The 15,306-nt window shown below is 32.6% G+C and overlaps 3 protein-coding genes across 3 annotated transcripts; 1 reads left to right on the top strand and 2 right to left on the bottom strand.

Moving 5' to 3' along the window:
* The first annotated feature begins 1,011 nt into the window (after positions 1-1,011).
* On the top strand, positions 1,012-5,244 carry HELRODRAFT_113130 (hypothetical protein). Its single transcript, XM_009022978.1, has 10 exons — positions 1,012-1,112; positions 1,539-1,710; positions 2,121-2,319; positions 2,555-2,857; positions 3,082-3,257; positions 3,654-3,766; positions 3,858-4,050; positions 4,291-4,408; positions 4,657-4,862; positions 4,956-5,244. Exons 1-10 carry the CDS (start codon positions 1,089-1,091, stop codon positions 5,126-5,128), a joined length of 1,677 nt encoding a protein of 558 aa, XP_009021226.1. The 5' UTR covers positions 1,012-1,088; the 3' UTR covers positions 5,129-5,244.
* A 201-nt stretch (positions 5,245-5,445) lies between these two features.
* Positions 5,446-7,560, bottom strand: HELRODRAFT_175556 (hypothetical protein; the record flags this gene model as incomplete). Its single annotated transcript, XM_009022977.1, has 4 exons — positions 5,446-5,656; positions 6,213-6,353; positions 7,135-7,168; positions 7,455-7,560. The coding sequence occupies 4 exons, from the start codon at positions 7,558-7,560 to the stop codon at positions 5,446-5,448; spliced, it is 492 nt and encodes a 163-aa protein (XP_009021225.1).
* Positions 7,561-14,465: 6,905 nt separating this feature from the next.
* On the bottom strand, positions 14,466-14,687 carry HELRODRAFT_82971 (hypothetical protein; the record flags this gene model as incomplete). The annotated part of the gene is made up of 1 exon (XM_009022976.1): positions 14,466-14,687. A coding segment is annotated over one exon (222 nt), but the record flags the coding sequence as incomplete, so codon positions are not given.
* Positions 14,688-15,306: the final 619 nt, after the last annotated feature.

Raw genomic sequence — 15,306 nt, 5'->3', positions numbered from 1 at the left:
CATTTGTTCATTCGTTCTTTCGTTCATTCGTTCATTCATTCATTCATTCTTCCAACCATCTCTGATTTAATTAATTAATTAACATAATAAACGAAAAATTATGTTATAATTTATATTTATAAATTAATTTAAACAATCAAAACAAGTTCATTAGTGTCATTTAAAATCAAAAAAATGCTTCTAAAGTCTCTCTCTCTCTCCATCCCTTTCCCTCCGTCTTTCTTTCTCTTTTCTCTCTCTCTTTTTTTCTCTCTTTTCTCTCTCTCTCTCTCTTTTTATTTATTTCTCTCTTATCTGACAAAATATTAAAAAATAACTCATCCTAAATTAGTAATATTAATCATCTCTAATTTTACTGCAAACGATTTTATAAATTGAAAATCTTCAATTCGTGGCCATTTCTTTTCCTTCCCAAGACCCTCTATTCATCCTCTACCAGGTGGTCTTATCTAGAAAATATGAATAATAATATTGAAAATAATACATGTAATAATAATGATGATGATGTTCAATCAGTCAATCAATTAGTTTATACAGCGCTATATCCGCCATGTTCAACAGCGCTCCTCAATGAATTTTGCCAACAGATGGATCTTGAGATCCGCTCTGAACTTCGTAAGTGATGGAGAAGTCGTCGAAGAAGGAGGTAGAGAGTTACAGAGAAAAGAGCCAGAAAAAGCAAATGCAGATTTAGCAAACGAATGTTTAACACGAGTTAAGAAGAAGTGAGAACAAGAAGACGATTGTAAACCGGCGCGTTCAGGTTCAATTTATATATTTGATAGGTACATGGGAAATAATTTGGAAATAATGGATACAAACACTCGTCATAGGAAAATATAACTTAAATATAACTGTTATAAAAATATAACTGACATAACTTGCACCAAACCATGTACAGTAAATCTGTGCGTCTTAATTTGAAAGTTTTCATGTATTCTAATTATAAAATTCTAATCTTTTAAGTATATGGTTGGTTTTTTGTTTTTAACTTAAATTCACTTTTTGATCTAACAAATTTACTTCTAGTTTTTCTGATAAAAAGTCATTTTATTAATCTTTATTTATTATTAAATTATTGGGTTGTTATGTTAAGTAAAAAAATATCGGAGGTCAGGGAATTGAAAATATTAAAATCTGAAAAAAGAATATTTTAAAATATTTTTAATCCTGAAGTGCACATGTGTGACATGCTACTACTAACTACTATGTTATTATGTACTACATTACAAACTACAATTTGCAATGCACTTTTTCCAAGTTTCTTTGAGTCCATGACTTTCAACTTTAATAACTTTGTTTATCCTTCATTAATAATTATTAACAAATTATTCACAAATATAATTTAAACTTTTAATTTTAGATTTTTTAACAATTTACCACATATGACTAACTAATTAAAGTTTATTTGGTAATATTCTCCAATATTTTACTAATAATTCTACTAATATTCGATTAGTAGAATTTTTTCTTGGTTTGAAGCTTAAATATTGATAAAATAAATTATATGACTAATTAATAATTGTAATTATCTCCAGGTGTCAGTGCTGATAAAGCGTGGAGAACTCTCTATCAAGGAGCTATGTTCAGAATGTATCAAAAGGATGAACAGATTAAAGCATCTGAACATGTTCATCACAGAACTTTCTCAGCCTGCCCTCAAAAGAGCTGAACATCTCCAAAATGAATTGAAAAAATCAAATAATAAAAGTGATTATTAATAAATTTATATTAGATAAAACCAAAGATTTGTGCCCTGAGGTCTAAAATACGTATGCCTTAATCAATGCTAATCTTAACTTAAATTTTCTGTTATAATTATGATTATAATATAATTTTTTATGATTTTTATAAATGGGAAAGTTATTAATCCAAATTTTTAAGAAAAAAAGTGTATCTTGTAATATAGACATTGTATAAAAATAATATCAGATACACACATAGACACAAACATGCACACACACAGACACCTACAATGATGGAGAAGAAAGAACAAAAAGAGAGAGAGAGAGAAAGAAAGAGAACATAATGATAATTACACATATCTTAAACCATAAATTTTCATTGACACTCTTCAATTTAAAAATAAATTTTTTTTAATTCGCTTCACCAACACGCAGTCGAAGAATCCACACACCCTTTCTATGGAATACCGATCGCTGTGAAGGATAATTTTAGTACCAAAGATGTAAAAACCACATGCGCATCACTAATGTTGGCCGATTACGTTCCACCCTTCAATGCCTCGGTGGTTCATAAGTTACTCAGTCGGGGGGCCATCATTGTGGGAAAAACCAATATGGATGAATTTGCTATGGGGTGAAGTTTTTTCCAGTTATAGTTATTATTATTATTTGTAATCATTATCATTATATTTTATATAATATTAATTTATTATTATTATTATCTGTGCTTTAATGCATGCATAAAATCCAATCGAGTTACTAAAACTATGTTTATTGCATGCAAACTGATTGTGATTCTTTGTTGTAAAAAGGTATAAATTAACATTTTTGAATAAATAAGTAAATTAATAAATTAAATCTTTCCCCAGGTGTGGCTCCGTAGATGGCGCTTTTGGTCCCGTCAGAAACCCGTGGAAATATCCTACCCCAATAAAATCCAACTTTAAGCACCCAAAAATAAATATTTTGACATTATCAAGCAAAGAACAAATAGACATAACAAACAAAGAATTAAACACATCTAGCCAATGTTTTAGTGATAAATTGGGGGAAAATGATGATAAAAATGATGATAAAAACGTCAAAAATGTTGATAATGATGATGAGTGGTACATCGCCGGTGGAAGTTCCGGTGGTAGCGCTGTTGCAGTAGCCGTCGGAGCCGCATTTGCGTTAGACGGCGTTACTAGCAATACACTTCATTCATTCGTTCGTTTGTTCATTCGTTCCTTTGTTCATTCATACGTTCGTTCGTTTGTTCGTTCATTCATTGTTCTCCTTATGAAATCATCAGATTACAAAATACATTCAATTATAAAGCCACCACATCTATAATTGTGTTATTATCATTCGTTATTGATCTTACTGTAATGATAAAATAATCTTCACCCCCTAGAGCCCTGGGCTCAGACACGGGGGGCTCGACGCGAAACCCCTCATCGTATTGCGGGGTGGTTGGCCTGAAACCCACCTACGGTCTTCTATCCCGGCATGGCCTCATTCCACTCGTTAACTCTATGGATGTGCCGGGAATCATTGCAAGAAATGTCGATGACGTCACGCTCGTTCTTAGTGAGTTGTGCAGTTTTGCATGGTTTTTGTGAAATGAGTTGTATTGCTAGGCGTGGAAATCTCCATACTCTTTCTCTCTCTCTCCCTCTCTTTCTCTCTTTCTTCCTTATCTTTTTTCTTTTCTATTTTGTATCGGTATTTGTTGGTATTTAAAGATATTTTAATTTGTGTCTGTAGAAATATCTAGGGAAAATAATATGTAAATTAATGAAATCTTTTTTTCCTCTAACAAGCAAAAATGTGCAAGTCTCTTTTACAAATCTTTAAAACTGGATCCCCACAAAAATTAAACAAAAGTGAAAACCTAATCATCCAAATTGGGAAAATGAATTAACAGATTTGTCAATAGAAAATTATAAAAAATTAAAAATTAAACTTGAAAATTAAAACTGACAGACAGCTTGGCAGGGCACGATCCACTCGATTCAACAACAGTAACACAGGACTACAAGCCCATTCTTCTTCAGGATCAGCCATCTATCAAGGGACTAACAATTGGAATACCTAAGGTTCTCCCACGCACGCACAATACAAACGCACGCACACGCGCACAACACACACTCGCACGCACACACGCATCGTATTATCTACCAATCACAGGAATACCATTGTCCGGGTCTATCCCCCGAAGTTTTAGACAGCTGGACTCAGTTAGCTGACCAAATGGAGCTAGATGGTGCCCGCGTCGTCCAGGTTTCCTTACCCCACACGCAGCTTTCCATACGCTGCTATCATGTGCTATGCACTGCCGATGTGGCCTCCAATATGGCCAGATACGACGGACTTCGATACGGTCTTTTTTTTGGACAATTTTTTATTAATTTTTTTTTCTCGATTTGCTTACTTTTTTCATTCACTTTGATTGTTTCATTTTGAAATTTTTGTATTGTTATAATAATAATAATAATAATATTTATAATAGCAGTATTAGTAGCAGTGGTGGTAGCTGCAGCATCAGCAGTAGCCGTACTTGTAGTTGTAGTTGTAGCTGTAACAATATTAATATGAACACTTGCGTAACATGACGTCACAGGGCATCGCGCCCCGAACGACAAGTCCACAGAAGCCATGTACGCGCAGTCGAGACGCGAAGCTTTCAACGACGTCGTCAGGTCGAGAATATTGGCGGGAAATTATTTCCTACTTAAAAAGTAAAATTTTAGAAAATATTTGATTTCATGCAAATGAAAGAGATGTGACAATTCACTTGTTACATCACTTATTTACAGTGTCTGCATTGGAATTTGTGGTTTCGTTTTATATATTCTATGATAGTTGGTATTGGATTAATTTCATAAATGACGATTGTTTACGATAACCCCAAACGGTAGTAATATAGTAAGAATATAGTAAGAATATATGAAGAATGCTTTCGACTTGAGCAATTCACATTTTGCAGTAACCAGGAGAAATACTACATACGCGCCCAAAAGATCAGACGCCTGATTCACGACGACTTCGTCAACGTCTACAAATCCGGTGTGGATGTCCTTCTGACGCCAACGGTTCTCAGTACTGCCCTGCGATACAGTTGGTTCTCGAAGGCTGACAATCGGACGAGGACGGCTGAGCAGGATGTTTGCACTCAGTCTGTAAACCTCGCTGGTCGGTTGTGGTTCTTTTTTTAGTTGTTTAGTTTTGTTTTCCAGTTTTATTCATAATTTTGATCGCGGCATTCGTTCCGTACGAATCCCACAGGTGTCCCTGCAATCTCAGTCCCAACCAGGATCTCTTCAGACGGACTTCCGATAGGAATGCAGCTGATAGGGCAAAACTTCAAGGAAGAAGTTTTATTGAATGTTGCTAAGTATGTCGAACAGAGATGTACTTTTCCTTTGTTGGTTGACAGTCCTTTGTTTAAGGATTTATGAAATAAAATATGCATTTTTATGTTTTTTGTATCTCTCATTTTTATCAAAATAATCATTTTTTCGTGAAGTTTTAAACCGATTCCCTTGCTCATAAATAAAATCTTACCAAACAATAACTTACTAGTTCTACCAAATAAAATCACCTAAATATGTTTTAATCGTGCACAAATGAATATAAATAATACCGAATCAGTAGGTATAACGTTTCAAATAAATTGTATTCCAAATAAATTAAATTTGAAATAGATTATATTTCAAATGAATTATCTTTCAAGTAAATAATATTTAAATGTTGTCGTCCATCCAACTCGGGCCGGTTAACACTTGTTATAATTTCTACACCAAATCTCATTGAGAGAGCCCGGCTGATACTGACCACACAGGTACTTGAGGCACAGGTAGGTTATGTCGTTGTATGTTCGTTTGTGGGCTGACGTCACTCGGTGCTGGCTGGCCATTTTGTCGTCTTCGTATTTCTTGGTCGTCGTCTTGTGAGTAAGTCTTCTGGTTGACTTTTCCAACTGCCTGCTAAAAAAGGTGAGAGTTGTATTAATCATTATGGTTCTTATAATTGAATTTTTTTAATGCTTGGATAGCTAGAACTTCAACTATTAAATTTTTACTTCTAAGGATTATAAATAAGAGCTAAATAATAACTTAACTTTTATTTATAACTAATGTAACCTTTTCATGAATTTGTTGTTATTTAGTTAGTTTAAATAAGTTAGATATTAGAATTTTTCAAAATGTTAGTACTTTATTTTCTTTTCTTTATTCTCCCAAACATTTTGAATAACTCTAATATATAACTTATTTAAACAACCTAAATAACTACAAATTCATAAAAAAGGTTACATTAGAGACAAGGTCGAATTTAAAACATGGCCAATGACCCCGGGTCTCCACATAAAAAAACCTCCACGCTAAAAAACCCTTCAAAAAATGTTTCTATGGAATTTGGTCGAACTAAGCCCGACACACACATACTTGCGACACACACCGATTTTAATGGAAATATTTATTTCGGAACTTCATTCCACACAGCTCAAAATCCACGCCCACCTAATTACAAACAACAACCAACTTGTTCCTATCGGCAAGCAGACATTCAGCTAGGCAGCTTTCAGCTGCGGTCCCGTAGCACGCACTCACGCACTCCGATAGGCTATTGTCGGTCGGCTCAGTGACCGTTAGTTCGCTACTGGATTGAAAATTTGGGGAATATCTGTTAAATTGTTTGTCTTTTTTGATTGGATAGGTGGAGAAATAATGTTCGTCATTTTAATCAATGGTTATATATTATATATATTATTTATTTATAATGAAAAGATTGTATTATTCAAGTGGAAATTGAATTATATAGAACTATATATTACAAATTTATCTTATATAAAGTAATTTTATAATCTTATTCATAAGACCGCAACAAATCGTATAACGTTGAATATGAGAGAGAGGAAAAAAAGAGAAAGTGAGTAAAAGAGGGAACGAAAGAGACAGAGAGAGAGAGAGAGAGAGAGAGAGAGAGAGAGAGAGAGAGAGAGAGAGAGAGAGAGAGAGAGAGAGAATTGATAAGCCTTATCTTAGTGCCTTATAAACTCAGGATGGATACATTTTCAAACATAATATATCCCAAAGTCATTGTTCAGCTTGAAAATTTGTTAAATTAAAAAGTATAAATAAGGAAAAAAGATAATAAATTCCATTGTTGAAGGCTGCAATAGATACAAGCAAATGTTTCAACAGCAAACTAGTTTGCCTAAATAGTAAAATTAGTTTATTTCAACTTTTCTGCAATTAAATTCGTAAATAGAGAACATGGCATCATTAATTACGCACAGATGTTCAGCCATGTGCTTGAACATGAGAGAGAGAGAGACTCAGAGAAAGAAAGATGGAAAGAAGAATAAGAGAATTTACTTTTACATAAATATATATATATATAATTAAATATATAATAATCTTAGAAAATTATTATAAATAATATTTAAAAATACGTGTGTAACCTCTTAGGGTAATCGTATTCAGAGTTCTTTTCGGCTGCAAAAAATTAAAACTGGAATTTTTAATATATGGTGAAATGGTGTAGTGGTTCGGCCACCTGATTCTTTTCTTTCAGTGTTGCAGTGACGAGGTTCGAACGCAAAGATATCCCTGTCTTATCGCATACTATAAGTAGATTCGTGCGTGTGTGTGCTGTTGATACGGATAACCAAATTTAAACTTTAAAGGTTCTTCAACGTTAAAGCGCTCATTTGAAAAATAGCCTATCATGATGACGTCATTAGAAAAACAATAAATATGGCAAAGAAATGAAACAACAAACCTGAGAGTATTGCGTCATAGTTCGGGGTATATGATGACGAAACAAATACGGCGGAAAATAGCGTGAGACAGAGGATAGCGTACAAACGAACCGCGATTCGATGCATTTTTTTCTTTGTTTTCTTTGTTGTTTTATATTTTTAAATTTCTCTCTTTGTTTCTTTTTTTCTTCTTTTTTTACTCTCTCTCTCTCTCTCTCAATCGAATTTGCAAATTAATTCAGTTCAATATAAATTAGAAATAGTTATATTTGGTTACATACGTTAAAATTAATTTGATTTTCAGTGCGTTCTTGTGCCTCACTAATTTAATTGTTACTTTAATTTATTTTATATAACTTTAACAAAACCACAATCTTATATTTTTAAGTTTTAAACAGTCTTCAAATTAAATTACGAAAAATAGAAACCTCTGGTATTTCTCAGACGACAAACTCTATGGCTTGACAAAAGTCTGTTTTTATATCAACCACACATCACTAATTAATGATCAACAGCAGCTCCTTGAATGGTTGGTGGAGATGAATTAAAAATGTATTTGAATAATGAGAGAGAGAGAGAGAGAAAGAGAGAGAGAGAAAGAGAGAAAGAGAGAGAGAGAGAAAGAGAGAGAGAGAGAGAGAGAGAGAGGGCAAGAAAGATTTCAAACTGATATATCGTTGGCGAGATACTTGATGTTTTAAAGAAGATTCATCTCTTTCTTTCCCTCTCTCTCTTTCTCTCTTGTTTTAATTTACTCTGTTGTTTTCCCCTCTTTCTCTACCTCTATCTCTATTTTGTTGTTATCTATCTCTCTATCTTACCTTTAATTAGCATTTAAATCAGTTTCTTGCTAATTCGAGCCATGCTAATCCGTGGTGAAGTCACTCTTTTGTCATTAACTGCTCCTTTCCTTACATAGGCCTGAGAGAGAGTGAGAAAGAGAGAGGGAGAGAAATAGAGAGGGAGAGAGTAATAGGAAGAAAAATAGAGAAAGCGAGACAGATAGGGACGAACTTAAGAAGGGAGTGTTTAGAAGAAAATCAAACAGAGAGAAGATACAAAAAATAGAAAAGAATAAGTTAGAAAGAGAGAGAGAGAGAGAGAGAGAGAGAGAGAGAGAGAGAGGGAAAGAGATCTCAAAATGATTAAAACGATTTTAGCATCGTTTAACTTCTGCTTCTTATAATTTATAAGATTATTTTTTACGTATTTATTTTTTATTATTTCTTTTCATTAATCTCCAAATTAAATTTCTCTCAGAAATCATCTTATCCGATTAAAACGGATTTGTTCAAATTTATTTCAAAAAAAAAAATTGAGACAACTTTTTCCATTTTTATATTTGATTTGCGTTTATATATTCCCTTTTAAATGCATATTTACATGTTTGTATATCACGATATCTATCATGATATATATCCGTCATGATCTATATATATATATATATATATATATATATATATATATATATATATATAATGGATAGTTAGAGAGAGAGAGAGAGAGAGAGAGAGACAGGGTGAAAAAGAGAGAGAGAGAGAGAGAACGAGAGGTATGTATAGGTTAGTATTACCAAAACATAGAACATTTATTGATACATTGTATCAGACGTTAATGAAATATCATTTAAAATTAGCCGGCAAATCAGAGTATGTATATTAGATTAATTAATTGATTAATTAATTTGATTAATTAATTAATGTAATGTTTAACTGTTCAATGTGCTTAAAGATGTTAAAGATGAAATAATTACATCGATATTTTATACAATCTGACCAGAGATAACGTTGAAAATTATGAATAAATCAAGGTACACACACACACACACACCACACCACACACACACCACACACCACACACACACACACACACTTACACGCATACACACATACACACGCAGACAAACACACCACACGCACGTACACACACGCACACAACACTGAGAAGAAAAATAATAACAACGAACAAAAAACATTCAAAGTACATCTCCATCCTTCTAACTATTATTGACGTAAGTACACTGTGTACTTTGGCTTCCGGGTGTACACCTAGCCGGAAGATGAACAAAATCATCATCCTCATTATCAAGAGCATCTTCATCGAGCGCTTTACTATCCAACTGCAATTTTGGCTTGTAATAAGGATTAGTAGTAAAAACTTCAGAAGTTTGAGAAATTTTTGATTTGAGATCGTTAAAATTGAAGCCGGCTTCGTCCCCACCACAACTACCACTACTACCGAAATTGCTGTGGTTGTTGTTGTTGTTGATGCTATGGATGTTGTTGTGGTTGTTTTTTGAGTGGTGGTGGCTCGAGTTTGACTGAATTTTTCGATCATTTTTGTAGAAGTTTTTCTCCTGTGAGCTACTTTTCTTGCCAAAGATGCCAGTCCCGTTCTTCTTGCGTAACCTCTTGAAAATTTAAAAAAAATTTTTTTTATTTTTTTTTAAAGTAATTAATAATTTATATATTAATAATTAATTATAATATAGTAATAATAATTGAATATTATATTATCTATTGTCGTCTTTTCCTAGACGACATATAAATTTAATTAAAAAAAAAATAAAAAACTCAAAAAATAAAAAATAAAGCTCACAATTTGACTGCACAGACCGTGGAATATGAAAATGAACAAGCCCTTTGGTGAGAAAAAATAAAAAACTTCATTTCAATTCTAATATTTTTTTTTTCAGAAATTCGCATAAATTGTAAATTAATCGAATTTAAATTAATTGATTGATTAATTAATAAAATAAAACACAGAAACGCGTTTCCTCAAAAGTGTAAAAAAGTATTTCAAAGGATGTGAGACCTGCAAGGAGTTAACAATGGCGAATATGTACTGGAATGCTACCATATGATGGCTGACGGACAGAACACCAAAGACCCACGTAACCCCAAGGAGAGGGCTGATAACCAGAATGTTCCATATCGTGGCTCTGTGTGTGTGTGTGTGTGTGTGTGTGAAAGAGAGTTTGAGTGTATGTGTGTGAGTTTGAGTGTGTGTGTGTGTGTTTGTTTGAGTGTATGTGTGTGTGAGTTTGAGTGTGTGTGTGTGTATTTGTGTGAGTTTGAGAATGTGCGTGTGGGTTTATTGGGTGTGTGTACATGTTTTGAAATTATGAAAGATGATGATAATTTTGGATTTTTAAACCTTTTTTCAAAAGTTAAATGAGGGAATAGCATGTAGTTACAGAATTATGAATAAACAGGCGACAGCTCTCACACACAGACACAGACACACACACGCACAAAAACACGCACACACAGACACACACACAGACAGACACACACAAAAACACGTTTCTAACTTAATCCTTGGTGATTTTTCTTGATTCTCAGCGGCTTGCTTAACTCGACTGGCATTCTTCAGAACCACCATCAATATCATCATGTTAGCCTTTTGAAAGAAAAAAATCTCATTAAAACCATCATTCACTATAAATAATAATAATAATAATAATAATAATTATAATAATGGCAACAATAATTGTAATAAGTATATAATGACAATGAAATAGCCGTATGGGGAAAGCGTTTGGTTATATGGTTCGAAAACAAGAGATTTTCGTCAATCTATCTATTGTGCGTAAAAAACGAACGACAATAATAATAATAGTAACATATAATAATAATAGTAATAATAAACTCACGGCTATAATGAAGAGGGCTGGCCCTATGAAGGCCCACATCAACCCGCCAGTCCCCGTCAGCCAGCAACTACAAGTCGAATTTGTGATAATTATCAATAATTATAAGCAATTATAGGTAATTATTAATTATTATTATTTAATTATTTTGCCATTATTAATGGGAATTTTCAAACATTTATAAATGAATAAAAATCTCTAACGAGATTTATTTAAAACTATACCTGCGTATGAATTTTTTACAAATAAATGGATGGACGAATGGATAAATAATGATGAAATGAATGAATAGATGAATGGATGAATGAATAAATGAATGAATGAATAAATGAATGAATGAATGAATGAATGGATGAATGAATGAATGAATGAATGGATGAATGAATGAATGAATGAATGAATAAATGAATGAATGAATGGATGAATGAATGGATGAATGAATGAATGAATGAATGGATGAATGAATGAATGAATGAATAGATGGATGAATGAATAGATGAATGGATGAATGAATAAATGAATGAATGAATAAATGAATGAATGAATGAATGAATGGATGAATGAATGAATGAATGAATGGATGAATGAATGAATGAATGAATAAATGAATGAATGAATGGATGAATGAATGGATGAATGAATGAATGAATGAATGGATGAATGAATGAATGAATGAATAGATGGATGAATGAATGGATGAATGGATGAATGAATGAATGGATGAATGAATGAATGAAGTGTCAGGGTTAGAACAGGTGAAATGGGAAACGAATCAAACTATTGCAAAGATCGCAGTTGGAGTTCAGTGCATTTCCGCTCAGGGGTAATAAAGTCACGTGGTAAGTTAGTGGGGAGATTTGTAACTGTTGGCACCTTGGTATACTGACGAGGTTGAAGTTTTGAAGTTGGTCGTAGGTGGTCAGCAGTTGCTTGGTACCTCGAAATTATTAATAATGAAGATAAGGAGGGAGATAACTAAACATTGTTGGCCATGGGACAACTACGGAGCATTCTATATACAACAAACTACACCCGCCGTTCGGCAGTAAGCGAAGCGACGGCTCATACAACAACAGACTTCTACCTCGGGTGGCCCATGAAGCTATTCGCTTGTCTGACAGACCAACGTATCAACAGATCATCGTTTGTTTAAACAGTGAAGGCTTTGTCTGGTTAATTTTGTTTGCTTCGTAGTTTGAACTAGTAAAAACTCGTAACGAAGAAGACAAAAAAAAAATTTGAAAATTTTGCGTTTGGTTGAAGAAGGAACGGAACAAATAGACAGATAGATGGATTGTGCCCAAAAAAAATTGACTTCTACCGTAATTCAATCAAAGAAGTTTGAATTATGAATCAATTTATAACTTTGTTATATCTGACATTGATGAAATAATATATATATATATATATATATAGGTTAAAATATTCTTAATCATTATTAATTTTTAAAAATAGATTAAAATTAAATCCATTACTTTTTATCGTTTCCATAACCAGCTGTCCTTGTAACTGCTAATGAAACTGCTACTATGATGATGGCACAGGCTTGGGTTTAAAAATAAAATACCACAAAATGAAATAATGAAATGAAATAAGAAAGATGTTTTATTTTCTCACATACTGTATCTGTGAATGGCATTGTGCGTGTGTGTGTTGTGTGTGTGTGTGTGTGTGTGCCAAAACATGAATAAATTAGCAAGAATAATCACAAAACATGAATAAATTAACATAATTATTCAAAACATGAAAAAATTAACACGAGCCATCAAAACATGGATAAACTGACCCGAACACGACCGTAAATAATCTAACGCGACCAAACAGAACATGAATAAATTAACATAATTAATTGATACATGAATAAATTAACATAATTAATCGATACATGAATAAATTAACATATTTAATCGGTACATGAATAAATTAACATAATTAGCCACGCCTACCCCAAGCACTGGCGATAATGGCGGCGGTCTCTTTGCTCCTTTGGGCATGGTATACATGAACAACGTAGATGAGCAGCTGGACCCCTTCGGCCAGCATCATGAAGAATGCGGCCATGTAGAAGAGATGCAAAAGGACCGCTATTGTTATGCATAGCTCCTGCGAAACGTTTTATTTGCTATATTTGATTGATTGGTTGGCTGGTTAGTAGATTGGTTAGCTGGTAGATTGGTTAGTTTGGTTTGTTGGTTGATTGGTTGGTTGGCTGGTAGATTAGTTTGTTGGTTGATTGGTTAGTTTGGTTGGTAAGTTGAAAATGTATATTTAATAAAAAAAATATGCGTTATACATATAAACTCCGAATGTTTGTTAAACATAAAGAAAACGGCGCTATATAAATTAAATGGAGTGAATGAATAATTAAAAAAACAAGCAAAAAAAACGAATGAAAAAATGATCGAATGAATGAATGAATGAATGAATGAATGAATGAATGAATGAATTAATGAATGAATGAATGAATGAATGGATGAGTTAATTAATAAATTAACTCATCTCAAAAAAATAAGATTAGCCATAATGAGCATCAAACAATGAATGAATGAATGAACAAACAAAGAAACGAACGGATACATTAATGAAAAGTGAATATATGATGAACGAACGAACGAATGAATGAATAAACAAATGACTGAATGAATGAACGAATGAATGAACGAAACAAAATAAAGAGCAAACTCTAGGTTGCGTCTTATTAACTCCTCCAATAAAAATAGCATTAGCCATGGTGAGTGCCAGGCAGAGGTTGATGAGGATTGCATAATGGTGTGACGTCTTCACCCATCTGAGTGAACGAACAAATAAATGAACGAGTGGGTGAATGAGTAAGTGAATGAATGAATGAATTGATTAATGAATGAGTGAATGAATGGATTGATGGATGAATGAATGAGGATTGCATAATGGTGTGACGTCTTCACCCATCTGAGTGAACGAACGGATGAATGAACGAGTGGGTGAATGAATAAGTGAATGAATGAATGAATTGATTAATGAATGAGTGAATGAATGAATGGATAGATGGATGAATGAATGAGGATTGCATAATGTTGTGACGTCTTCACCCATCTGAGTGAACGAATGAATAAATAAACAAGTGGGTGAATGAGTAAGTGAATGAATGAATGAATTGATTAATGAATGAGTGAATGAATGAATGGATAGATGGATGAATGAATGAGGATTGCATAATGTTGTGACGTCTTCACCCATCTGAGTGAGCAAATGAATAAATAAACAAGTGGGTGAATGAGTAAGTGAATGAATGAATGAATTGATTAATGAATGAGTAAATGAGTTATAATAGATGGAAAAATAAATAAATGAATAGTTAAGCATATAAAAAACGAATAATTTTACAAAAAGCTATTCTTCCTTACTTCCAAGAAACAGCAATGATCATGATAGTGAGCATGAGAGCCACAATGGAGATGATACAACCGACGTGAGATATAGTATCAATTATGATATTGTCCAGTAAGTTGGGCTGGTCGACACTCATTAAAAGTGCAAAGTTCGTCATATGGTCACAGCTACAATTGGTCATCGTTTCATTGGTCCATGATACTCTACAACCATCTTCTGACCAGTTGCCACTGGGAAATGGATGAATGAATGGATTGATGGATGGATAGATAATGGATGGATGGGCGAATGAATGAATGAATGAATGAATGAATGATTGAGTGAATGAATGAATTAATGAATGGTTGGATGGTTGGATTCTCACTTTTCTCCGATGCTAAAATTCCAAAAGACACATATCCTTGTGATGTTTTCAATATCAACGTGCTGAAAAGGTAAATTAATAAATAAATATAAAATTATATTATATAAAAATAATTATTAAAAATAATATTTAATAATAATAAACTTACAATAATTCACATTAAAATTAGCACACGTGTCGTAATCTATTATACCTATATAACATAATAAATATTGATAATATATTATAATTTTTTAAAATTATATTATGCTATTTTAAATTATATTATTTTAAATTATGTTATATTATTTTAAATTATTTTATATTATTTCAAATTATGTTATATTTTTTTTATTATTCTTTAAAAATCAGGATCTGACAGACGCAGAAACTGTATTATTTTAAATTATGTAATATTATTCTAAATTATGATATATTATTTTAAATTATATTATCCCTATGCCGTACTAACGCTTTTATGATAGAATGTTATGTTGAGACCGTTTTC

The sequence above is a fragment of the Helobdella robusta genome (assembly GCF_000326865.2).
Source record: "Helobdella robusta unplaced genomic scaffold HELROscaffold_34, whole genome shotgun sequence".
NCBI lineage: Eukaryota > Metazoa > Annelida > Clitellata > Rhynchobdellida > Glossiphoniidae > Helobdella > Helobdella robusta.
This window is presented reverse-complemented; position numbering and strand designations above follow the sequence as displayed.